General features: G+C 38.2%; 1 protein-coding gene across 5 annotated transcripts in view; it reads right to left on the bottom strand.

The window, feature by feature from the left end:
• The window catches only part of LOC145997143 (ankyrin repeat and BTB/POZ domain-containing protein 2), a 331,863-nt gene that overhangs the window by 35,732 nt on the left and 270,480 nt on the right, over window positions 1-25,651 (bottom strand). For all 5 annotated transcript variants that reach the window (XM_083133787.1, XM_083133786.1, XM_083133785.1 and 2 more), the window contains 9 exons: window positions 21,791-23,011; window positions 14,686-14,846; window positions 13,621-13,714; window positions 11,907-12,127; window positions 8,750-9,008; window positions 6,481-6,623; window positions 5,241-5,428; window positions 2,631-2,890; window positions 632-849 (listed from right to left, as the gene is read on the bottom strand). In XM_083133787.1, the coding sequence (XP_082989913.1) occupies window positions 632-849; window positions 2,631-2,890; window positions 5,241-5,428; window positions 6,481-6,623; window positions 8,750-9,008; window positions 11,907-12,127; window positions 13,621-13,714; window positions 14,686-14,846; window positions 21,791-23,011 (2,765 nt within the window). The remainder of the gene's footprint in view (window positions 1-631; window positions 850-2,630; window positions 2,891-5,240; window positions 5,429-6,480; window positions 6,624-8,749; window positions 9,009-11,906; window positions 12,128-13,620; window positions 13,715-14,685; window positions 14,847-21,790; window positions 23,012-25,651) is intronic.

The following is a 25,651-nucleotide window of genomic DNA, read 5'->3' on the forward strand; positions in this document are numbered from 1 at the left end:
TATTTATTATAATCTATTATTATTATTAGAGGCACATATTTTTGGTAAATAAAAAAGCAACATTTCAGTACAAAAACAGAGTCAAATTTGGGTTCAAAAGCAGGAAATAAAATAAAATTTCGGTGTTATAGTGGTGAAAAAGCGATATATAAAATGACTTTTTGATTTTAAAAATGTGAATATGATCCCAAATTTGATTTAAAAACTGCACTTATTACACAAAATTAAGTTTATTCCTGTATAAAGAGATCTAATTTTGCTTCTCAAATATTCACAGCAGAAAAAACTAATTTTCCGTGAATTGCATAACTCACAGGACATCAGAAAGTGTAGCGTAGGTAAATAAACTCTAAATTTTGTATTTAAAGAGTTTATTTCGCATTTTGCAGCTCATTTTGCTTTATTTCGTGACAAAACAGGGTGTGAAAATTCACATCACACCTTTCAGAAACATGAAAAATTAACATCACAATATGTTATTTCACATTTCGTGTTTTCGTCAAAAATGAAATATGCATGCCTCTAATTATTATCCTATATTCTGAAGGGTAGGTTCTGTTGACAAGACAGAGGTAGAAATGCAATTAAATAAGTTTTATGAAATGATAATATGAATGCATTGTCAACTTACCCAATTATACGAATTGGACAATCAACACCAGGCAACAGGAGCCTGGCAGCCTGCATCACATCATCTTTGTCAAGAACCGAGGAGTGTCTGTGGTCTGCATGTGCTACAGCAACCCTCACCCACTCCACCAAAGGAGGCAACACAATGTACGGCCTCTCGTACACTAATTCTTGGATGGGAGCGTGAGTGGAATGGTCCCCGTGTTCTGCATGCTCAAGCTGTTGATAATATAAAAAAAATAAGTGTTAAAATATTTGATATTATCCCGCAGCACTTTGATTTTGCTCACAATTAAGAATGATGCAACTTCTTACTGACTATCAGCCAATTTTAATTGAATGGTTCGTTTGTTAAGCAGGGTGTGGAATTGGAAATAACTTCAACCTCTTTTTCTTGTTAAGGAAGCGATCTTCAATTTTCTAATTTTTGGACTTCTTATCTTCACACTAAAAACAATTGTTAATTCATGTAACGTTTTGATTAATTTTCACTATGTTTTGTGCAGTTCTGACACTTCATCAATAACACATTTTCTCATATCTTCGTCATGCTTAACTTTTGGACACTACTGTACACTACAAAAATTATAATAATATATTTTCACTTGCTATTTATTAACAGATAATACCTCTGGAAAATTCTGATAAACGAACTCTAAATCAGGATATGGACAGTATTTTATGCTCAGAACCTCCGTGGTGGCCATCTTGGATTCCCGATGCCATGTACCTTCTCTTGACACATTGTCCAGCAAAACACCTAGTATTATACTTATGATTGCATGCCTCATAATGAAGGCATCCTCCATACACATGTCTTCCCTTCATTCAAAAACCCAACGAACCTACAAAAGGTCAAAATGACTTCTGAAGGAGATACGGTCGATTTTCTATGTTAATGCCTTCAAAGGCAGCCATCTTTGATGTATAACGGCACACAGGCCATGCGCCACAATAGGAGGCATCAACAAAGTATAAGCGGCAGGAATTTTTATGCCCTCTATATGCCGGAATGTCAAGTAAAGTGTAAAATATTGCTTACAATCCTTGCAGAAAAGGGTACAGAATTCTTTCACTGTATATATATCCATAACAGTGCAAGATATGAAGAAAACTAAGATTTTCTTGTTCCGTTTTCAATTCTGAACAAAATATGTCTCTATGCAAAATTGTCAAAAAACAATTTTAAAGGAGTTATGATCGATTTAATTTGTTGCTGTCTGGTGAAGCGGCAGCCATCTTGAATTTATGGGCCCCTAGAAAACATATGGTTCGGTATGCCAGATGTCTACCCAACATTTTTTCCTTTCTTTAAGCATGCCCTGACAGGATCAAAAGAGAAAACTAGTCCACATCAAAAATTTCTGCGGGTGTCATGGCCAGGAGTTGGCAATATAAAATATTGCATAGAATTCTTGCAGAAAAGGGTACGGAATTCTTTCATTGGATATATCTTCAGTGCAAGAAATGAAAAAAACTGTAAGAATATTATTTGTTCAGTCTTTAATTCTGAACAAAACAAGTCTCTATGAAAAATTGTCAAAAACCAATATTAAAGAAGTTATGATCGATTTCTTTTGTTGGTGCGTGAAGTGGTGGCCATCTTGAATTTATGGGCTCTAGAAAACTTGGGCCCGGTAGGCCAGATGTCTACCCAAGATATTTTCCTTTCTTTAGGCATGCCCTAACAGGATCAAAAGAGAAAACTCGTCCACCTCAAAATTTATTGGGTCTTATGGCCAGGGACTGCTTCATTGCAATACTAGGTGTGGTAAGGTTTGTGTTCTGGGTGTATAGAAGGGGGTTCAGTGGGGGGCTGCATTTTTTCTTTCTGAGGTCTGGGATTAATAGAGAAAAAACTACCCAATTCGTAATGTGGAAACACAAAATTTCACCTACACAATATTAAAGCCTAAGTTTTACTACAAAGGAATTTAAAAAAAAAAGGGGAAATAGATAGCAATCTGATTCTAATTATAACTCACATGAAGATGACATACCTGAGAACACCGCATGAAATAGAAGAGTGCATGGAGTCCGGAGGGTGACCAGTTGGGAGGCGGTTTGTTCGATCCAGGCGTCGGCCGGTGGTGAAACTGAGTGACACGGGAGAGCACGTCACCGAGTTCACCCACGGAACCAACACACGTTGTGAGCAAACTCTGTTCCAGAGACTTGCTGCCGGGGCGAGAAATGTCATCAGGTCTGGATCCTGGCTCCATACTGCTGGTGCTTGGCCATCTGGGTAAAGATAGTGCACCTGGAATGGACAACATTCGTTAATTTCGAGTTAAGAAGGGGAAAAGATGCATGTAAAGTAGGAGTGAGCCGATACCGATGCCAGTGACATCGGTATCGGAAAGAATTTGTTGGACTTCATTCACAGATACTTTTCTGTCATTTTGATCATTCTGCAAAAATATCATGCAAGACTTGCACAGTCTATTTATCCTGGAAGTTATGCAGAATTCGATTCAAAGTTCCCATTGATTTTGTACCAATATTGTGTGAAAAAAAAATCAATTTTATGATGACATAACAGATATTCTTACCCAGATAGCATGGTAGCTTGCTCGTAGCTTATCAAAGCCAGTTGGATATGGCAATTTTGAATCAAGATGCCGGCTGGCTTTCCCAAGCTTGATTAGCAAGCAGCTTTCTGAGGCAAGCTTGATGCAAGCTTGTCATGTGTGTGGTTTGCTATCGCTAGAGGCACATATTTTTGATAAATAAAAAAGCAAAATTTCCGTACAAAAACAATCTATTTCAGGTTCAAAAGCGATAAATAAAATAAAATTTTGGTGTTATAGCGGTGAAAATCACATCAAAAGTGCTATATGAAATGACATTTTGGTTTTAAAGTTGTAAATATAATCCTAAATTAGATTTAAAAACTGCAATTATTCCACAAAATAAACTTATCCCTTCTAATAACACATTTATGTAGTTACCAGAGTTTAATCCTGTGTAAATGGGTCAATTTTTGCTTCTCAAATATTTACAGCAGAATTAATCAACTTTCCATGAATTGCATAACCCACAGGATACTTCCGACATCAGAAAGTGTCACGTCAGTATATAAACGGTAAATTTCATGTTTAAGAGTATATTTCGCATTTTGTAGTTCATTCTGCATTATTTTGTGGCAAAACAGGGTAGGAAAATGCACCTCACACCTTTCAGAAACATGAAAAATGAATATTACAGCATGTTATTTCATATTTCGTGTTTTCGTCAAAAACTAAATTTGCATGCCTTTAGCTATCACATTTATCTTATGTAACCATGAAATTATTGCAAATATCTAGATAGCAGCAAAAGCGAACCACATGAAGATTCATGTGAAAGCTCTAGAAGGAATTCCAAGCAGTGTAAACAGGGGCAGTGCAAGGCAGGTGATAAGGTGTGCTTGCTTGCGCACACCTTATTTTCCTTCCACAACCCCTTCAGCAACCCCTCTTTAAAACTTATGTTCAACATAAAACCCTAACTCTTATCCTGTCATACTATGTCATGTCGTCACATTGAGCACCGAATGTTAGGTATTGAAGTGAAACCACTGTTCTTGTGTCTCCCTGAAAAAGAATCTTCAGGTTGTTCACGTATGTCATTGGTCTCCCTTGAACAATCTGTTCCTTTCAAATGTCAAAACATGTCATTGTGCAAAAATCAAGCAATATGAAGCAAGTCGCTAGTATTCTTTGATTTCATTGGCATATTATCATTAGAGGCATGCATATTTCATTTTTGACGGAAACACGAAGTGTGAAATAACACATTGTAATGTTAATTTTTCATGTTTCTGATAGGTATGACGTGCATTTTCACACCCTGTTTTATCACGAAATAATGCGAAATGTGAAATAAAACACGAAATTTAGAGTTTACTTATCGACGCAATACTTTCTGAAGTCACAATCATCCTGTGAGTTATGCAATTCACAGAAAATTGATTAATTCTGCTGTAAATATTTGAGAACCAAAATGGACCCCTTTATACAGGAATAGACTTAATATTCTGGTAATGACATAAATGTGCTATTAGAAGGGATATGTTTATTTTGTGTAATAGTGCAGTTTTTAAAACAAATTTAGGATTATATTCACATTTATAAAACCAAATTGTCATTTTATATACTGCTTTTTCACCACTGTAATATCAAAATTTTATTTTATTTACCACTTTTGAACCCAAAATTGACTCTGTTTTTGTACCGAAATTTTGCTTTTTAATTTACCAAGAATATGTGCCTCTAATTATCATAGATGCCTATAAAAAGTTGATTATTATTTAGATTTAGTAGCTAAACATGCGTGCATGTTTCACTTTTCATTAATTTCAATGTCGCACCCCAAGATGATGAATCCTGGTGCTACCACTGGTTGGAAATTATCAGATTTTGGAATATCATGGCAGTTTCTTAAACAAAACTGACTTTGCTGGTATCAGCCAAAGGTCCACACAAACTAAAACTGAAATTATGGATCAAATCCAAAACTAGTCATACTAAAGACAAGAGAGATAACCTTTCAGCTGTGCAGTGCAACAGTCTGCCAAAATCAGTGATACCAAATATGGACAAGCACCAAATATGACTTTTCCTTCTAACCTGTGGCTGTTCTTCCTGAGTTGAGGTGCGCGTAGGGTTGTAGAAGTCCCCACAGGTCTCCGTTGTTAGCAATGGCATGCTCGAACATTGTGGCAGTCAACATAGCTTCGTCATCATTCGGCAAGCACTGTAGCACTATCTCCTCCAGCAGATTCTCCATACCTGCCGTTAGGTACACGGCAGAGTACCTGAAATGTACATTTTAAGTATAATTGGTGATAAATGATACTGAATCCAGAGAGATGTGTGTGTCTATGTGAAGTAAAGTAGCACATTTGATTTTCCTGGTTCAAATACAGGAAAATGTTCAACTTCTTTCCCACATACTATTTTTTCAAGTTCCATAATTTTTTTAACCTCAGGCCTTCGATAGAAGATTTAATTTCACAAAAATTCCAACACTTGAAAATTAACCAAGTTCAATATATATCACTATTTGGAATTTCCTCGCTGCTCGAGATCCTAAGAATCAGGAAGTCATTCATCAAGATCAGAATCAGAACTGGAATTTTCCCCATAAACCCATAACAAAAAAACATGCGACAAGATAATCAATACATAAATATTAACATAAATGTTCTGTAAGGTTTTCATTGAAAGCACATCTAATATTCTAAATTCAGTTCTGAAAATTTGTTACACTTCAGAGAAAACCATTGCTAAAACAAATCAAGGTCCTACCTAAGCTTTCATAAGAATCCCAATTTGATTATTCCGAGTGAATAGGACTAGAAATAAAGAATTTAATCATGCATTTTAATTTTTAGTTCACAAGCTTTTAACACTAACTGCCAGGCCGAATTTTGCATTTTCTTGTGGGAGACAGGAGCTATTTTGCTGGTGTGTATAATTAGTATGCACACAAACTGTGTAATACACTTTTAAAAATGTCTTCTTCCCTAGGCCATGTGCATAACAATTATACACAGCCTGTAGTAACATAGTTGTTTAGTACACATTTGTGTTCAAAGAAGCTGTGTATAAGAAATATACACACTGCCTGCAAGTTGTGTATCAATCTGATATACGTGGTAGTTAAAAGTGCTATAAGAGAAAATTTTTCCAGAATTCTTATCTGAGAAAATCTTCAAAAATATAAATGAACCATAAAACAAACAAAATAGATGAAGGAACACAAAGCAACGAGAATACTTTCCAAGTCACAAACACAGCAAGATTTTAGTGTCAATCTTTTAAGGTGTTCTTTCCATTAAACACTATTACAAGAGATTCTACTTACTCGTGTATGAATTTCCCAAGCCTGACGTCACTCATCCAACGATGGAACCTGCCAACAGGGAGTTGCAGGCCTCCCCTTGCTGACTTGCTTTGTCTCAGCTGATCACCAGACACTGTGTACATGGCCGCTGCTCGCAAGCAAGCCTTCATAAAATGAAATGAAATAGTTCTACATGAGGAAAAAATCAGAATATTTATATATACAGTGGGATGCACAAGTACTGCTCAGCAAATTGTCAATTAATATTTTCGTTAATATATTTTCTTGCATCCTACATATTCTTAAGAAACGTTTTTTTTTTTTACGTATGCTAGTTCAGAGGTTGTTACCAGCTTGTTTGGCATTTGTTTCACTTCTTGAAGCTCTCATTCCACAAAACAAACAAAATAAACATGGTGAAGGACAACTTGCAATCCACTCTACTGGATTCAATTCCATTATACAGTGTTATTCAAAAGAACTCCTTGATTAAAATTATTCTCATTCTCGGATATTTTTAACTACCATCATTCCATTTTACACTGAGAATGAACAATGACAGAGCAGATAAATTTCAAGATATTCTCCAGGTTAAAGCAAAAAAGCACATTACATAATGTGATAGGAAAGTAACAATTAGTTTTGTTACTAGTTGCTTCAAACCGTGCTGGAAATTTCTACGCTTTACAGTAGACAAAATTCACTGAAATGCAATGGTTTTCCACTAAACACCTTTAATACATCTGCTGAAGTTTGAAAAATTTGATGATTAAGTATTTACAGAATCCCCTGCATTCCTTATGTGGAATACGGCTAATCAAATGGGAGTTGTGACTTTTCAGACGACAAGGAGAATCTTTAATGTGTCCTCTTTCTGCTCATGTGTTTCTCTGTGCCACATTTTGGTATTCCTGAGAGAAAAATAAAAATAATACTCTTATAAGTGTAATATACGAGGGATGATTGAAAAAGAAGTAGGTATTTATTAGACGAATATAAACGGACTCACGTGAAAGGACACTTCATGCACTTCTTCTCAATATCGCCCTTCCCCGGTTCAGGCCTTTATTCCAGCGCTACACGAGGTTCATGATGCTGTCTCATAGAACTTGGGGTCCTGTTGTTGTGGAGCCCAACCCTTATTTCGTGCTTGACATCATCTGAGTGAAACCTGCGTCATCCGAGAAGCTTCTTCAAAGGAGCAAAGAGATGTTCATAGGTGTAGCATTGCCGCCGGTTTCTCTCAGATGATGTCAAGCACGAAGGGTCATGAAGGGAAGAACCTGACATCTGAAAACCTTCCTACTTGCCTTTAAGTCCAGTTTATGCACACAAAGACTAGTCAGGACTGGACCTATAGTTTAAAGTGTGATCCGAACCACTGTGTACCTCCACTGGGTATTGAACATGGGACTCCTTGGTTACAAGGTGATGACTAGGGAACGGAAGTTTAGGTAAATAAATGATTTTTCTGCGATAAGATAGAGACCCTTGTTTTTGCCAAAATTCTGATCATAGCCTTATATGTCAACACAGCAAAAAACACATATTTTCCAGTTTTTCGTACATATTTTGCGAATTTTCATTTTAAATACATAAAATCGCTCATTGACTTCAGCTACCTCGAAATCCACGAAGGAAAAATGTTTATTCTCCGCACCTCTTTCATATCGAGTGTGTTCGGTTTATTTTGTCTTTGAACACGCTCGCTGGCAGACTTCTGGCACCTCGCCTACGATCCTATTTGGGGAAACTATTACCCTCACTGGATCTAACGCACAAGTGCTAATGTCTAAATGTACAGAAATTTTTGGGAAAAAACGAAGGTTTTCAAACTTTGTGCCAAATTGCACGTGTTTTGGAAGATGAAGTAGAGGAAGCTTTGGAAAACTTCAGCGTTAGTGGCATTTCGTGCTTCAAATATGCAAGAATTGTTTCTTGTGACGTGGAGCGTTTTTCCCACAATATAAGATGCTTTTTAGAGATAACCGTCACAGATTTACAATGGAGAATTTGGAAAAAACTATGGTGATCCGCTGCAACTTTTCAAAAAAATAGCTCACTAAGAGGTAAGCATTTAGAAACTGATTTCAGGTGTTTAATATGCATGTAATATTTTGGTTTTGTTACCAAATGTTTTTTTTTTATTTTTGTCACATATTTTCCTGTTTTTATCACATATTTTCAACATTTATGACACACAAAAAATAAATATTGCTGAGTATTTTAGCACATAAAGTTCCATTCCCTAGTGATGACGATGAGAGAGAGAGGTGGAGTGGCAACGTACCTTTGTACAGCTATCTGCTAGAGCTGGCGACAAGACTATCTTGAGAGCGCTGCACACTTCCTGCTTGCTGCACATCCCCAGTGGACGAGCTAACCTCTGCACCTCCCGAGCGACACGCACGAGAGCTCGCTGGAGAAGGTAGCTCAGCCTTGGCACAGTTTCCATCGACACCCGTTCCATGTGGTCCTTTATTCTGCCGTTCTGGATCACTCGCAGCACATCGTGATTCGACCACGGGAGCTGCTGCAACTCCACCAACCTGTCACATCGAAAAGCATTTCAGTATCAGATCAGCTCTGATGTATGCATAACAAACACACACACACACATGTAGATATATAGTGGATACAATGAAGGAGGGCCACAAGGGCTAAATACCACGTAAAATAGGAAACACTCACCAGACATAGAAAAAATTCAAATTTTCGTGGCCGCATCTTCAGGTGTAGAAACAAAGTGAGGAGAAAAAGCTATAGTGTGACCTGCAGGGTTGCCAGGTCCTGAAACAAAGTTGTAGACAATGCCAAAAAAATGTGGTTCTCTAGCCAGGCTTGCTGAAGACTGAGTAGTGTGGGTGGGATGTTGGGGGAAAGGGGTACAATGTGAGGGGGCAAAGAGTAGTAATGGAGATAAGGGGAGGGGATGGGGGACATTACAAAGTGGCCTTGTTGAGGCTTAGGAGTGTGGTTGCACTCATGGCTGATATGTAGGCCCTCTCTTACCTTTTAGATACTGAGGTGTTGGTGGATTGGGGTAAGGGGGTGGATGATCGCTACCCGGAAGCAATCGATGAAGGAAATATTGTGATGAACGACAACTGAAGTTCAGGTTTCAGATGAGGATGTAGATAAGGTTTGAGGTGTGGCAGGTCTCTTTGGGGTGGAGAGAGAGAGAATTTCTCTTACTTTACATTACTTTTCTGTCTCTAAGCTAATCATAATAATGAGGAGCACATGAAGCCGATGAAGAGGTACTCACAAATTAATGCCTATGCCCAGGCTGGGATTGGAACCCAGGACATTCAGTGACAAGAATAAGAGTCATGCACTCCTTGCATTATGCCATCAAGGTGGTTTTCTACAGTGCTTTCTCACCCTAGGTGCACGACAGTCAACGAGAGCGCGCCTGTTGGCTAACTGGATGCAAGATCCACGTAAGTGGAACTGCTAGTTATATAATGAATAATCTCGTTAAAATTAAGATGAGGATGCACCTTGTTACAAGAAGTGTTGGAAATTATGTCCTCCTGCTTCCGCACATTTATGGCATCTTTTTAGGAAATTTTCACTAACACATATCACTTCCTCCTCTGAAATTGCTTCAATTTCTCTCCTGATGTTTTCTTTCAATTCCTCTAATGTATGGCTTCAGGTTTCAAAGCTTGGTAGCTCGTCATGCAGACGTCATACAAATGTCAGTTTCTTGTGTCAGAGGGATTTGCGAGGTTTATGTTCCAATCGTTCTCCAACATCGTCTAATTTCTCTTCAGAAATCACACAGCATTTTACCCTTTGCTTCTTACAAAGAACATACACTGTTTCCCTACATTTGTTCACAAGTATCAGAGTACTCTCTCTGTGTAGAACAGGAACATCTGGAAATTCTGCTGCAAAATATCTTCTAAGTTTACTACATGAATTCGTAATGACATAAGAGCCGTACATAAAAATTCATTATTTTAAATTGTATGTATAGCGTGGCATTATTACACTGCAGAAAAGCACCAGTAATACGTAAACTAAAACAAAACAATCTAAAACACTTGTTAACACCTTAACACTCCACAAACACATGCACACTGAACACAAGCTACCTGGATAATGAAGCACTGACGCATCCAGTGGCAAGTCAGCGTACAGCTGTGTGTCTAAATGCCGGCAGATGCACTCTTACTTCTCGCCAAGCAAGCTGCCACTCTGCAGCCACCGAGGTTAAGAAAGGCACCGTATTATGCATAATGTATGTAAAATACAGAGTATAACATATGTATGTAATTATATTCCTTCTTTTATCCTAATGACAAGGATATAATATGCTCCATAGGCGTAACTTGATGGAGGCAAGGTGGGGTACATCCCTCCCCCCAAAATGTTCACATTTTACAAAATTTATAAATTAAGGATATTTTGATTGCTCCTCAGGTCCCAGAAGGTTAAAGTAATACAGAGTAAGTTACACAATTTTGCAAATTTAACAGTTATTTACTTGCAAATTTAACAGTTATCTATTCAGAAATTTAAGTTAATTATTTTCAAATTTAACAGTTATTCATTTTCAAATTTAACAGTTATTTATTTGCAAATTTAACAGTTATTTATTTGCAAATTTAACAGTTATTTATTTGCAAATTTAACAGTTATTTATTTGCAAATTAAACAGTTATTTATTTGCAAATTAAACAGTTATTTATTTGCAAATTTAAGTTATTTATTTGCAAATTTAACAGTTATTTATTTGCAAATTTAACAGTTATTTAACAAAATAGTCCTATACAGAATGGCAACCTTTCGATTCTGCACCCCCTGCCCAAAGTTAGGCCCCAAGTTTGATTCTTCCCCCCTCTCCCCTTCCCCCAAGTTAGGCCCATGACATGCTCAAAATGTGAATAGTCCCTTAATAACCCATGGTGCAACAGCCCATGAGGGCAAGTGCCTACCTACCAACTGCCGGCCTCACTCCCACATGCCTCAGCAGAAGTGAGCAATCATCTAACCAGTTATGGAGTGACATGTAGTCATCTCGACAGACCTCCAGTCATTGTTATAGATTTCCATAACTGAGTTACGCTACTCATTTGTAGCTCCCCAAGTTCCTCACAATGGTGGTTTGCTACCGGTCCCATACACTGCCCGAGATCTCAGGAGAAAAGTTGTTACGCTTCCCCCAGGAGACTCGAACCAGCACATGTCCCATAACCCAACCCCAAAGCCTGACGCATTAGACCCCACAACCAAGGTGTGGGACGAATAGTCTCTCATGGCTTTTATTTGCCTGCTTTGTGATGCGTTGGGTTTTTCTCCTGGTTTTAACACACATAATTTTAGATCTTCTATACTAATTAAAGAGTACATGAAAATCGCATTTTAATTCATAATAATGAATGACTGCTTTGCAGGCAAAGTGTTGCGCGAGTGGTGGAACTTATCAATATTCTAACCTGTTATGAGAATCCACCCAAACAAATTCATCGGCCGATGTGACATTGGTGTTGATGGTCTCTAGACTGGAATGCCGCATAAGCCTTCTCACCGGCTCGCTCTCACTTCCACTCATGCTGGAGTACGTGGAGGTCGAGTAAGATGTCCGAGACCCATGCGACCTCATTGTCAGCTGCTCGATCGCCATTTTGATGTCTTCTAAGCCACCTCCAGATTCAAGCTAAAAGAAAACAATTTATTTACTTGGTATATCATTGCTTATTATCAGTAATAGGCTTACATTAATGAGCTGAGATCAAGAACAAGCAACGCTTTGAATATCACAAGTCTTTTTCTTAAGTAATTGTTACAGTAGCTCAGACATTAGGGCATCTGACTACCATGTGAGAGACCCAGGTTCGATCCCCAGCAGGGGAGAACCAGGATTTCTTTGACCCATTCAAAAAGTATAAAGTAGGTACCTGGAGAAAACTCTTGTGGGTAAAGGCAGCCAGGGGCATGGTGCTGATCACATAAACCCCACCTTCGGCCGTGATCAAGAAAGTGTGGAGCCCTAACTCCACACCCCCTATACACCTTCATGGCATGGTGCTAAGCACAGGGGAGCACTTTACTTTTTTTTTGTTTACTTTTCTTTTCTCAAGTTGAATTCACCTCACTTCATGAAGAAGGTACAGAAAAATGAATGAACAGAATTATTTTTACTAACAAAAAAAAAAAGTAAAGTGCTCCCCTGTGCTTAGCACCACGCCATGAAGGTGTATAGGGGGTGTGGGGGTAACGCCCCACACTTTCTTCATCCGGTCATGTGTGGGGGTGATGTGATCAGCATCACGCCCCTGACCGCATTTACCCCCCAGGGTATCCCCCAGGTACCCATGTTATTCGACGCTGGGTGGGCGCCGGGGCCACTTCCAACGTTAGAAAAGTTCCCGGATTATTTATTTTTACTAACACATAAAATAATCATTGATTAAAACTATCATAAACAAATAAAAGGGTCACTGCTTATACATGTCTAAAATACACAGGGCATTGCACACAGGAAAGACATTTTATTCAATGCATCACCATAAAGTCAATATTAATAATGCTTGCCCATTTCACTAGATCTTTACCAACTGTGTTAACACATTGTCGCCCATAAACGACCATGGTTGTTTTAAAGCGTGTGCTTGTATTTTCCCATAAACGACTAAGGTCGTTTAGCCGAAGTGTCCATTTTTTCACTTATTTTGTGGCCTCTTTCAAACTTATTCTTCTTCCTTTCCAGTGGAGGCCCCCACTTAATATGGATGTGATAATAATATAATAATTTTAACAGTGTGTTGTAATCAATTTCCTCTGAAAGCTTACATTGGAATAAAAGGCTCTCCAGAATCACTATTTTGTGCAAAAATGTCCAAGTGCAAAAAGTGGCCTAGAGTCTTCATGTATAGAAACTCCATCTTGAGAAGAAAAATATTCTGAGTATTATTCCGAACAAAGTTTCTTGATTTTGTTTCTTCATTACAAAATTACCATAATAACACCAATACAACAAATTTTCTACAAAGTTGGAAAGTTATAAATTGTAAAAAATAGGATATCAAAGTGTTGATCACTTTTTACGAGGATTACAGAAATCAATTTAATGGACACTTATTTTCATCCACCACCTGAATATACATTTATTAATGCAAATGATATAGAAATTTCTCTAGTTTCGCATACCTTGGCAGGAGTAGCTCTATGTCTGCTTCTGTTCTGCCCACTCCTCCGGCTGCTCCCTCTGGGTTGACTTTGTACCATTACACTAGCAGATAACCTGTAGTGGTTATGACGTAAAAGGTGCAATTAGTGGAGTTATCACAATACATTGTGAAAAATTTATCCAAATTTCAATACAAAAACTGAGTATATTTAGAGTTGAAAACTATAGCTGAACTGATACAATTGTGAACAGATTCTCAACAATACTGAAGCTTGAAAAAATGTAACAATTAAAAGTTATTCAAAGCCTTCAAGTTTATGTGTGGGTATTACACACCAATTATAGTCATCAAATTAGCAGAGTTTTGCTTTAAAATTTTAAAAAAATTACATCATAATATACAAACAGTGGCGGCGATTAGCCCCCCCCCCCACTTTTGCCCCTGCACTATGCTAAGTGCTAAGTAAACTGTCCCCCCCCCCCATTTTAGAACCCAATTGCCGCCACTGTATACAAATATGTGTTAAATATTCACAAAATACAGTATATTTACATAATATTGGTACCAGAATCAACAGAAACTTTGAATTTTGCACAACTTCCCGGATGCGAAACTGTCACTGGCATTTCTGTGGACCATGTCAAAAAATAAGACAAGCAATTTCTCTAAGTACTCTTGTAAAAAGGTTATTAAGAAAATTCTTGTTAATTAATGACTTCCCTCATAATCACAAATTGTAGTTTTTCACAGATGCTGGTCTCAAAATAAATTAAAACTTTGAATTTTGCATAATTTCAAGGATATATAGACCCTGCAAAACAGCAAAATCACAGAAAAGTATTGTCACAATTGGTAAATAAATTCCAAATGATTTCTTCTAAAACCAATACCTCAGTACCAGTGCCTGTATTTGTTCAGACTTTTTAGGAAAAAAAACGCAAAAAGTATGTATGTATATAAGCATAGGTAGTTCTTAAAAATGGCACCTTCGAAAGAAGTTGGTTCAAAGAATAGCAGAACCGTAACCAATTGCTTATCACATGGACACCATTGAATGTGCTAATTAAACTAAATATTATCTCACCTTTCGTCCTCAGGCACTGACTTGAGTGCAGACTTGTAATGGTCGTGCCTCGCGAGGGTCTCGGCTGGTGGGGAAGAGCTGGTGTGACCATCCGACATGCTGGCATGACCCGACGATCTGTTCTCATCTGACGAGGAGCCTCCATAAGAGTCCTGGCGTCGCTGCATTTTGAAAATTATTAAATACAATTATTAAATGCGAAGATTACAATTTATAGTTAATACTCTTAACTAAACCCCATAGCACAACAGCCCTTCAAGAGCTAGAGGCTGCAACAGTGGCTTTTTCATTTGATGACATGTGATCAGCACATTGAATCCCACTGCAGCGGTTTTCTGGGCTTTCGAGACTGGAGCCCACTACTTCTTTTCAAGAACCATATTTGCTAGTGTATAAGATGCAGTTTCTCCCCTTAAAAATAGCTATCTGAAAAACAGATGTGTCTTATATGCCAATACTCTGTTCCTGAATACCTTCATTCCAGTGGTGAAGTGTGACATCTTCACGTAGTCATAGCAAGATTTGCCAAACGTCAGGGTTGATCTTTCAACAAGGGGGGTGGGGGCTTACGTGTAGTTTTTTAGTAATCATTCCTCATTTAGCCATCTTATTCTTCCTTTGACGTTCTTTTTATTATTTTTTTTTCTTTCAGAATATTGAGCCTAAGCAGGGATTATGACCCTCACCAATCCATCCTTGAGCACGCCACTGGACACTTGGAAGAATCTTGATGACTCCAGAAAAACCCTGCCGTAGCTGTAAACATGGTGGCTGAAAAAAGGCCTGTTATGACACAGGACCTTTAATGGTGGGGGTTGGACCTTGTCGTAGGGTCTGGATGGTTGGAAGCGTTTGGCTGTTCTCGGCACCCGCAGAGACCAGAGGGATTCGCACCATTCTGCGATGAGCTGAGCCGCCTAACACCATGCCTTCAATAGGAAACTTGGTGGGAGGGTTCGGTGCGAGGGGTAGTACCGGGCCCTCATTTCGATGTGCTAAACTTTAGCGAATCTCTTGCATATTTCAAGCTGTTTCATGCTGTCGGTTGGCTTATTTCGCACAAATATGCGAATATCCTGATTTTTTTTTTTTCCCCCCTCTAAAATATTTAAAATGCAATATTTTTAATATTTTGCTTGGTCATCGCCGCATCTCCCAATGACCGGACGCCTCTGCTTCATTCACACCATCAGGAAGAATCAAGAGTTTGTGATGAATTTCACAAGTTTGTGAATGGGTCAAAGCTTCATGGGGTGCTGTGATTAAGTAAGTTATATATTGAAAGTAGACCTACATAGCACAATAATGTTTGTTATTTTAATGCTGAGTACAGCTTCATTGTGGTAATGCGAATTTTTAGGTAAATAACATAAAAAGTTGGAAAAACAACACCAATTTTTGCATGAATTAAATGAGAAAAATTAAGGCTGCGCTGGACCTTTCAGGGTGGCTACAAAGAAGCAGAAATGAAATTCCCCGACTTTTCCAGGTTTTCCAGGACAAAATTTACATTTTTCCCTGACAATTACAAACTAAACGAAATCGATGTTTTTGCAAATGGAAATAATAAACTCATACAGATCCACGTATGGTTTTGTTAAGTACCAATATTATCTTCTATGAAATTGACTTAATTTCTCTATTCTCTATGATTTGAATTCAAACTGCAAAATAGTGAATTTCGAAAATTATTACAATTCACAAGCTAGGGAAGGATTACGGAATTTTGTCATACGCAGTAAGTTTAAAATAAAATACTTGATTATTTTTAAAGTTACGACTAAATGAGATAAGAGTGAAGAGTGATTGATTAAGAAATACAATTTGTAATTTATCAGTCTCCTTATACATTCTCGGTATTATATGTTGATATTTCCACTGAGGTTTGGAACCCTCTGCTTGCAAGAACCATGAGTGCAGACTCATTTTTCAATGCATAAAGTCTTCTCTGTAAAGCAAACAACTTAACTCTTGCATATAAGTGAAACAATTGATTCGAACAAAATAAAGTGTCATATTTCCTCACATTATCAATGAGATTTCTGCTTCAGTACAGTATATTCAAGTGAAGTACTGTGAAACTGACAACATGCAGTTATTCTATTAATGCTGACGAAAAGGGTACGTAGGTATTAGAAATTTAAAGCAAATTTATAGAATTGCATTGTATAGGTACCTCATTTAGCTAACCACACATTAAAACAGGAACACTCTAATAATAAAAGCTTCTGAAAAGTTCATATACGAGGGGCATCCTGAAAAAAGCTCCAATGGTGTCTATACGCAGCACTAGTGGTCAGAGATACACACACACACATGCAGGCAGGAAGAAGTGGCATGTAGCTGTAATCTGGTACAGTTGCAATGCAGCCGTTTTAGGACAGTTCTAGGTTAAAGATTGCAGCTCTCATACAGTATCCCACCGACTGCGATGTAGCCTACAATGCATGCTCAGAATTTGGCACAGAGCCACCAGCAATCGTGTGAGGTGTGCAGACCAGACGTCGTGAGTGATAGTATGGTCAGACGATGGTGTAGACAATTCACGGAAGGCCAATCGAATGTGCACAACCCCATACAGCTGAATAAAAACACGGGCCCTTTGCATCACTTCAGGTGAGAGATCTTGGACCACTCCCTGTAGAGCCCTGGCCTTGCATGTACAGACTTTCATCTCCTTGTTTAACTGAAGAGGTTTCTGGCAGGGTGAGGATTTGACAGCTACACTGCGGTAGAGATAGTTCCAGTCTTTGCTGTCAGACACATATACCATGGGCATACAAAATTTAGTGCCATGCTACGACAAATGCAAGAACAACGGTGGTGATTATGCCGAAAATGAGGTTAGGACTCACTGTTACTAATGCAATAAATTACAACTGATATTCATGTTTCATTTATGCCTAATCGGTAGGGACCTTGATATTTTGTTATTTTTTTCAAATTTGTGTATTTTCTTATTTTTTAAATTTTTTACTATACAGTGTTCTTTTTCCCAAAATGCACATTTTCATTTTAGCGCATTTTCTGGAAAATATCTGAAATTATACCTTCATGGTGTTTTTAAACTACTGTTTCAAATTGTAAGTCACATGGCTACGCCTCTTCGTGAGAGTTTGATATCTTGAAAGATATTTTGGGAAAGTTATTTTCCATACGCCTTTTTTAATTTTAAGGTAAGGATTTTAGATAATGGAATTTTCCCCGTATGTACTGAAGGGTGCATAATGACCATAAGTGGCGACGCACCCAAAAAATTAAAATCAATCAATCTCACGTGACAGATACCGATATATTATGGCACCAAAAATTGGCATTATCTTATTTTGACTTGTTAGTGTTACATTTCCCAAAATTCGCGTTTTTGTTTTAGAACATTTATCTGCCAAATATACCGAAACTTAATGCTCCATTGTGCTTTTAAACTATTATTTTAAATTGTAGGTCACATGGTCTACGTATTTTCGTGACAGTTTGATATGTTGGAACAGATTTTTGAGGAAGTAAAAGTAAAGTGCTCCCCTGCACTTTTCCATGAAGGTGTATAGGGGTGTGAAGTTAGGGCCCCAAACTTTCTTGATCACGACTGAAGGTGGGGGTGATGTGATCAGCACCACGCTTCTGGCTACCTTTATCCCTCAAAGTTTCCTCAAGGTTCCAGCTTCATATGATGCTGGGTGGGTGCCGGAGCAGTTTGAATAGGTGGAACACATCCCGGTTCTCCCCCGTAGGGGATCGACCCCGGGTCTCTTGCATAGTAGTCAGACGCCCTAACGACTGAGCTCCATTATTACTCGCTCGACAAATGCCGAAGGTGCGCACTTATCTTGGTAATTCAAAACATATATCGTGCGACAAATATGAAGATGTGGATCCCATGTGACGGTACGTACGCACTCGATCTCCTGTTAGAACCCTGCCACTTTGCTCTGTGAATCAAATGGTTTTGATAGAAGTTGAAAAAATCGTGGGAAATACACGATTTAATGTGGCTGTCGGAATTATTCCATGTACAACTCTATAGTTTAGTCTTGAGTAGAATGTTGGAAAACTTGCATGTTCTATGTACACAAACATGGCCTAGAAAATACAAGAATGTTGGATTTCATGGAATTTTTGGTTGTTTTAGGTCATTTCTTTAAAAACAATCGCTAAAAACTACAACAATTCGCATTTTATGCTGAACTCGCATTATTTCAATATTTCGAACGGGCGAAAAATGTGTCCAGACATCACTGCACATTCCTAAATATAATTTCGCAGCAATAACAATTTTTCACGGTTTTGGCGTTTGCGAAAAGTCAATGCCCCTACTAATAGGAAATTACTTTCTGGCCACCCCTTGTATAAATCAGTAGATGGAAAGTGAAAATTTAGCAGGGCTGGCAGAGAAAAGTCAATTCTTGAAGGAAGTGATTTGCAGTTATGATTGAATGATTCGAGTAAATATGATATTAAAATATTTATGTATTTATTATTAGTATTTTATTTCATAATATTGGACATTAACTTCACTCAGTGAAAGATTAATGACCATCTCTCACGAGTTTAACAGACAGGACAGAGAGTGGCGTTAATTTCATTGCAATACTAGTGTTGCAGTAAATTTGAGGTTGGGAGAATGCACTTGCCAATTTTTATAACGTTCACCAATGCAGATTTATGTATCACATTTTCGTGATAGTATTCAATATATATCCCGTTTGGTTGGATTCTTCTTGATATCTAAGAATAGTGCAATGTCATTGTAAACGTATGTTAACTTGTGCGAAACCAGTAATACGTCAGGATGATGAAAGAAAACCTTCGTAAGCACGGTTACATTCAATAAGATGAAGCGAGCCAGAAGAGTAATAAAATTCCAGCAGCATATTTGCAGTCTAAAGCTCTTCTTGTTTATGCATGCGATTTTTGTTGGATGTTGTAGTCCATGCAATTTCTGTCGCATGTTGTAGTGAGATACTTTGTCGGGTGGCAACATTCGACAAAAATTGTATGTATCAATGGAACCTATTTGTTTCAATGTTCCTTCAGTTTGCCCAACAAAATGCCTTACTATGATGTCCGACAACTATAGAACGGCGCCACCTGCTCTTATCCCCTACATCTGTTGCCAAGTCCCTTTACTACTCTCATACGGACAAGAAAAAATGATAATTCAATGCATTTTCCAAGTAATATTTAGAAGCTTATCCTTTCCTCCCCCGATAATACCATATGGTATCATCAGAGTAAGGTCGTACTGGCCCGATGGTACCATATGGTATCATGGTGCTGATTACGAAATGAATGTGCTTTTTGGACCTTCCTACTGTTATGTTTGGGTGGAAACTCTGACACAGGTCTGGAGCAAGCCTGGTAAATTCATAGAGCAACCTCCCCCCTCTCCGCAACATATCCATGCCACATATCCGAACAGAATTTCACATTTTGGCTCATTATTCAACTTTTGTGCCACCCAGGAATATGAAACTATGTTTCAATCTCTTTGGAAACGTCCATTCTTTGAAGAGAATACTAAGGTTTACGCCTTCTCCCCAAAATAGCAGGAAAAGAGGGGCAAACTCCAAGGTTTTTTTTTTTTCATTGAAATTCGGTGTTCGCGCCCCCAAACCTCCCTTCCTTGGTTCGGCATTTTGAATTGTACATGGTTGCATGCTCTGATGTTTTAGCTGAAAAACAAAAGTTATCCGAAGTAGATTGCTCCCATAGTGGCCGAGTTATAACAATTTTCCTCCAAAAATGCAAATTACCTATTTTTCGTAAAAATAAAAATCACATTTTGGGTTATTATTCAACTTGTATGGCACCCAAGAACATGAAACATGTTTCTTTCTCTTGAGAAATGTCCATTCTTTGAAAATAATACTAAATTTCGCGTCTTCTTCCCAAATAGCGGGAGAAGAGGGGGCAAATTCCAGATTTTTATGTTTTTTTTCATTGAAATTCGTGGTTCGCCCCCCCAAAACCCCTTCCTCGGTTCGGCGTTCTGAATTGTACAAGGTTGCACGCTTTGATGATTTAGCTGAAAAACAAAACTTATCCGAAGTAGATTGCTCCCATAGTGCCCGAGTTATAACAATTTTCCTCCAAAAATGCAAATTACCTATTTTTCGTAAAATGAAAAACAATTTAAAATATCACATTTTGGCTTATTATTCAACTTGTATGGCACCCAAGAACATGAAACATGTTTCGTTCTCTTGAGAAATGTCCATTCTTTGAAAAGAATTCTAAATTTCGCGCCTTCTCACCAAATAGTGAGAGAAGAGGGGGCAAACTCCAGATTTTTATGTTTTTTCCATTGAAATTCGGGGGAAGTGCCCCCCCCCAAGTCCCCCTTCCTCGGTCCGGTGTTCTGAATTGTACACGGTTGGATGCTGTGATGTTTTAGCTGCAAAACAAAAGTTATCCGAAGTAGATTGTTCCCATAGTGCCCAAGTTATAACAATTTTCCTTCAAAGAGTGTTCGAATTTAAAATTCCCGCCGAGAGAAATCTCTCTCTCTCTCTCTCTCTCTTCCTGCCATCACTGGTTTCTGGCACCGTGGTTGTGTTGCCTAAAAGTTGAGGCCGAAACTTATGAACGAGATTTCCTGTTCCCGTGCAGAGTTCCATAACGATATCTTTAAATAAATAAATATTAAAAAAAAGGTCAATGAAGACGAAATTCCCTGACATTTCCCTGACTTTTTTTGACACCTCAAATTCCCTGACTTTTCCCGGTTTTCCAGGTCTGTCGCCACCCTGCCTTTGTCCGATGCCAAGGCAGCTGTTTTCGAATTTACTCTCCTTTTGGAAAACCAACGAAAATCTGAAAAAATGCATATGCTTAGAATTTAGTGTGATTTGCTTTTGTCTACATATTATCAATAGTTTAATAGCATTTTCATAGTCACGATACAATTCAGAATATCTGGACAACAGCAAAAGTAAACCACATGAAGATTCACGTGAATGCTCTGGAAGGAATTCTAAACAGATGTTATTCTTTTAGGTTTTGAAATACTGTAGTAGCTTTTGAAAGAAGGAAAGTTTTAAAACAGCATCCTGGCTGAATAAGACAAAGGATAGAAAATGTCAAAGTTTACACTCCATCCACTTACCTGCAGAACACGGAGCTCATCAACACTTAAATGATGTGGGAAGTTAAGAATATTCCTTCGGCGAGATTTCAGCTTGTTCGCAGCCCTCTTCCGACTGATCACGGGATCTCCATCCGAAGAACTCTTGCTGAGCGATCCGCAATCAGTGGACTCCACGTTCCTCTGGTTGGTAATATTTTCCTCTTCGACCTCCGTACTCACGATAGTTTTGTTGGACGTGATGTCTTTCTTGATTTCATTTTCCCCAGTCAGCTCGGAAGGTTTAGGGTACGGCTTCTCTGGTGGTTTCGTCTCCCGTATCGCAGCCGGGTAGGACATCTTCAACTTCCTGAGGTCTTCCTGGTCAGGTTTTTCTGGGATGTCTGGTGCGGACATGTGAACTATGAGATTACCGTATCCACCAGCTTTCATCTTCCACTCATCGTCACCTTTTTCAGGAACGAGTATTTCAAAGCCAGAAGTACTTCGAGGGTACTTGTCACTTCCAATTGCTGAAATAGCAGGGGAGGAAGTACTGGAGAATTTCTCTGGGCTGGGGCAACCATGATACTTTTCTAAACCGTTCCCAAAAGGCTTGGTTTCACAAGAAGGGTACTTGTCGTTGATGAGGTATGTTTTGTCGGCAATATGTTGATTGGAAACATCCCTTTCGGGATACTGCTGCATGTTGTAAAAGTGTACAAGGTCTGAGGGGGTAACTTTTGAGGCTGGTGACGAGTGCCCTCCTTCGATTTTGACAATGTTTTCAGCACTAGGTTGCCAGTTTTGAGACTTAATGTCCATTTTACTTATATGTCCAGGTTCAGACACGCCGTTAGTACCGTCCACAGGCTTAGTGTTAACAGGAGCGCTATCACCTTTCACCGGCGGACTCAGAACACGTGGGATTGCCTCCAGTTTGCCTTGCACCGATGTGATGATGCCTTTCATGGGTGTCGAGCCACGGATGTTCTGCGTCCCGGACGGTGACTGTCTTTGAACTGGGGCCACCTCTCTGCTGGACGTCTTGTAGACCATTCCGGCAGCTCCCATCGATGTTCTCATGGGACTTGATGGCAGGGGCGGGCCGTAGTAATCCCACGCATCGCGGACATCCCTGGAAGGGTTGCTGGAGGCTGACCCTGGAGGAACGCTGAGGACCTGGCTCTGGACCAAACGATCCTTGCTGGATGATCGCAACATCCCTGGTTGCTGCTGGCTTCCGGTTGGGCACCGTAAGGCCTGTAACAGAATAGAAAAATATACATCAGATTTAACATTATAAAAATATACCATGCACAGTGGTATGCACAAATATCACTTAGCATATTGTCCATGATTACATTCCCAAGGCTAGGCTGGACTTTTTGGCCAATATAAAAAATTCCTTTCCTTTTGAGAAACCACTATAGTTTTAAAATCTGGAAAATTGCTTACAATTCCCTCTAGAACAGTGGTTCTCAACCTTTTTCAGTCCGAGACCCACCTTGAAGGATATTACACTTCATGGGATCATAAGTACAGGCACCAGGAGAATTACTTGTAGGGAAGTGCACCTAGGTTATAATCATATTTTTGCTAAAATCGGGTACTTTAAGAAGCCCTCTTTTATGCTTGCTTGATCAAATTACACATACTTTATTCTGGAAAAGTAAATATGTAATTTAAAAGACTAATTTAATCTGTCTAAACATCTAACTAAACACACATGCTGAAATTTAAAACTTTTTTTTTTCTTTACCCCACCGAAGCACTGTGACGGTTGTGGCAGCCTATTCTGCAAAAGCTGGGGTATGTTGGGTTCAATGGTGGTTAAGAGTCGTAAATCTGAGTGCATGTCAAGTCTATTTCTGTACTTGCTTTTCACTTGAATCAGAGATGAAAATCACTTTTTCACTTTTTCACACAAATATGATATTGTGGCTGGGTGTGTATTACTCACTATATTATATAAACAATACTAAAAATAGTAGAAAATTATTTTTAAAAAAACTATAGATGGAGGGGAGAGTAGGAAAGGGATAGAGGGGAAATTGCATTCACCTCTTCTCCGATGGAAGTTGTTTCACCAGTGCCAGCTGTGCAATCGTGCATGTTTTACCCTTTTTTACGAGTTCCCGTTTCTAAGGGATCTTAATGGATACATGGCTTTAATGGGTCTTTTAAATAGTGAGGTTTTTTAAATTGAAATATGTCAGGGACAGTTTCTAAGTGTTTTTAACCCAACCCTCTACCTAATCCTCATATTACACTTTACAACGCAGCATTATGTTTTAGTGCGTAAAAAGAATTATGAACCTGATGAAGGGGGCAGTTGTACCCTGAAACTTCGTTCTTCAACAATTGCATACTCACTTACGTAAGTAGTTTCTTACAAATAATTTTATACTATTTTTAGTATTGTTTACACAAATATGAGGTGGAGAATGACATGAGCAACTTTAATGCCTCATCCAAAAGTTCAGGATACTCAGCTCTTAAAGATAACAAAAGAAATTGAAGTCTGAATCTAAAAAATAAAAAAAAATAGTTTTAAACCCAGAATCACAGTTGCTATCACACAGTTGTTCTCTTAGTCTTACTGACAACATGTTTGAACTTTCAAAATAGGAGAATGGGTCTCGAATCCAATTGAATTCACTGTAACTTTCTGGAAAGTAATTTTCAATCTCTTTACCAAGAGCAGAGAGATGAGTTAATACATGTCTTAGTAAATTAAATGTAATAGGTTTCTAAGACACATTAAATACATTTTTGAGCCCGACTTTGCGACCCATCTCAGGACCCAGCAGTGGGTCATGCCCCCATAGGTTGAGAAACTATGCTCTAGAGGAATTCTAAGCTGATGAAATGTTAGACATATACTAGACCCCAGGCCCGTAACCAGAATTTAATTTGGAGGGGGCTCATCCCTAATCAGCAGCCACCATCTAAAGGAGAAAAAGTGTGGGGTAGAAGCCTTGAAAATTAATTTCTCATTATATTACACGTTATTATACAAGATGTTTAATGGAAGTAAAATTAATTACCACTATACATTATTTAAATTATAAATTTGTTCGATTTCGAGTGGACTCCCCCCCGCCTACGTGCCTGCTAGATGTCTCGAGCCCCACAGAAATATAAGTTGGCAATGTGCATCGTACTCGTCTGAAAATTGCAATTGTAAAAATGACAAAATCAATGCTAACATATTGTCACAATACATTATTGTATGTTTATTTTTTAATTCATTTAGCATGCTGCATTATTGCTTTTTTAAAAAATAAGAAATCTTCAGAATAGACAGTGATAGAACAATTCGTGTTTATTATAACATATTTTCAAACTATACATCTGCTTACAAATACACACATATCGTTTTAGTTTCATAAAACAAAGAAAAAGGTGGTTGAAATCAAGGACATGTTTAGGGGGGTTCGTACCCCCCCCCCCCCAGAAAGACTTACCAAGTACTAAAATTAAGTACTTAAAATATAGTTGTCTAGAATTTGTTGCATAATCGATGGTTATTTATTTCTGCTGAACTTATTGGAAGGCAAGGAATTTGGCTCATAAGGTTTGGAAGGGCAGTTCCAAAGATTTATGCACACTGCTACTTATGATAATGTGCATAAAATATTAATCAGAAGCTTTTCCTTCGTCAACTGTAATACGTGATTAAAAGTGATCACCATACAATATTTTGCCTATTACAATTGGACCTAACTCATTTTTGTTATTCAATAAATATTCAATTCTTTATCTATTTGACAATAATTTCCTTGCCAGTGCAGTTATTTTACACAAATTTTGGCAACCTTAACTACACATAAACTAGATAATGAATACATGCTGTTACATATCTATTCTTTTACCATCTTTTTACCTATTCATGTAATA

This window comes from Lepisma saccharinum, chromosome 13 (assembly GCF_977018435.1).
Source record: "Lepisma saccharinum chromosome 13, izLepSacc3.1, whole genome shotgun sequence".
In the NCBI taxonomy this organism is placed as follows: domain Eukaryota; kingdom Metazoa; phylum Arthropoda; class Insecta; order Zygentoma; family Lepismatidae; genus Lepisma; species Lepisma saccharinum.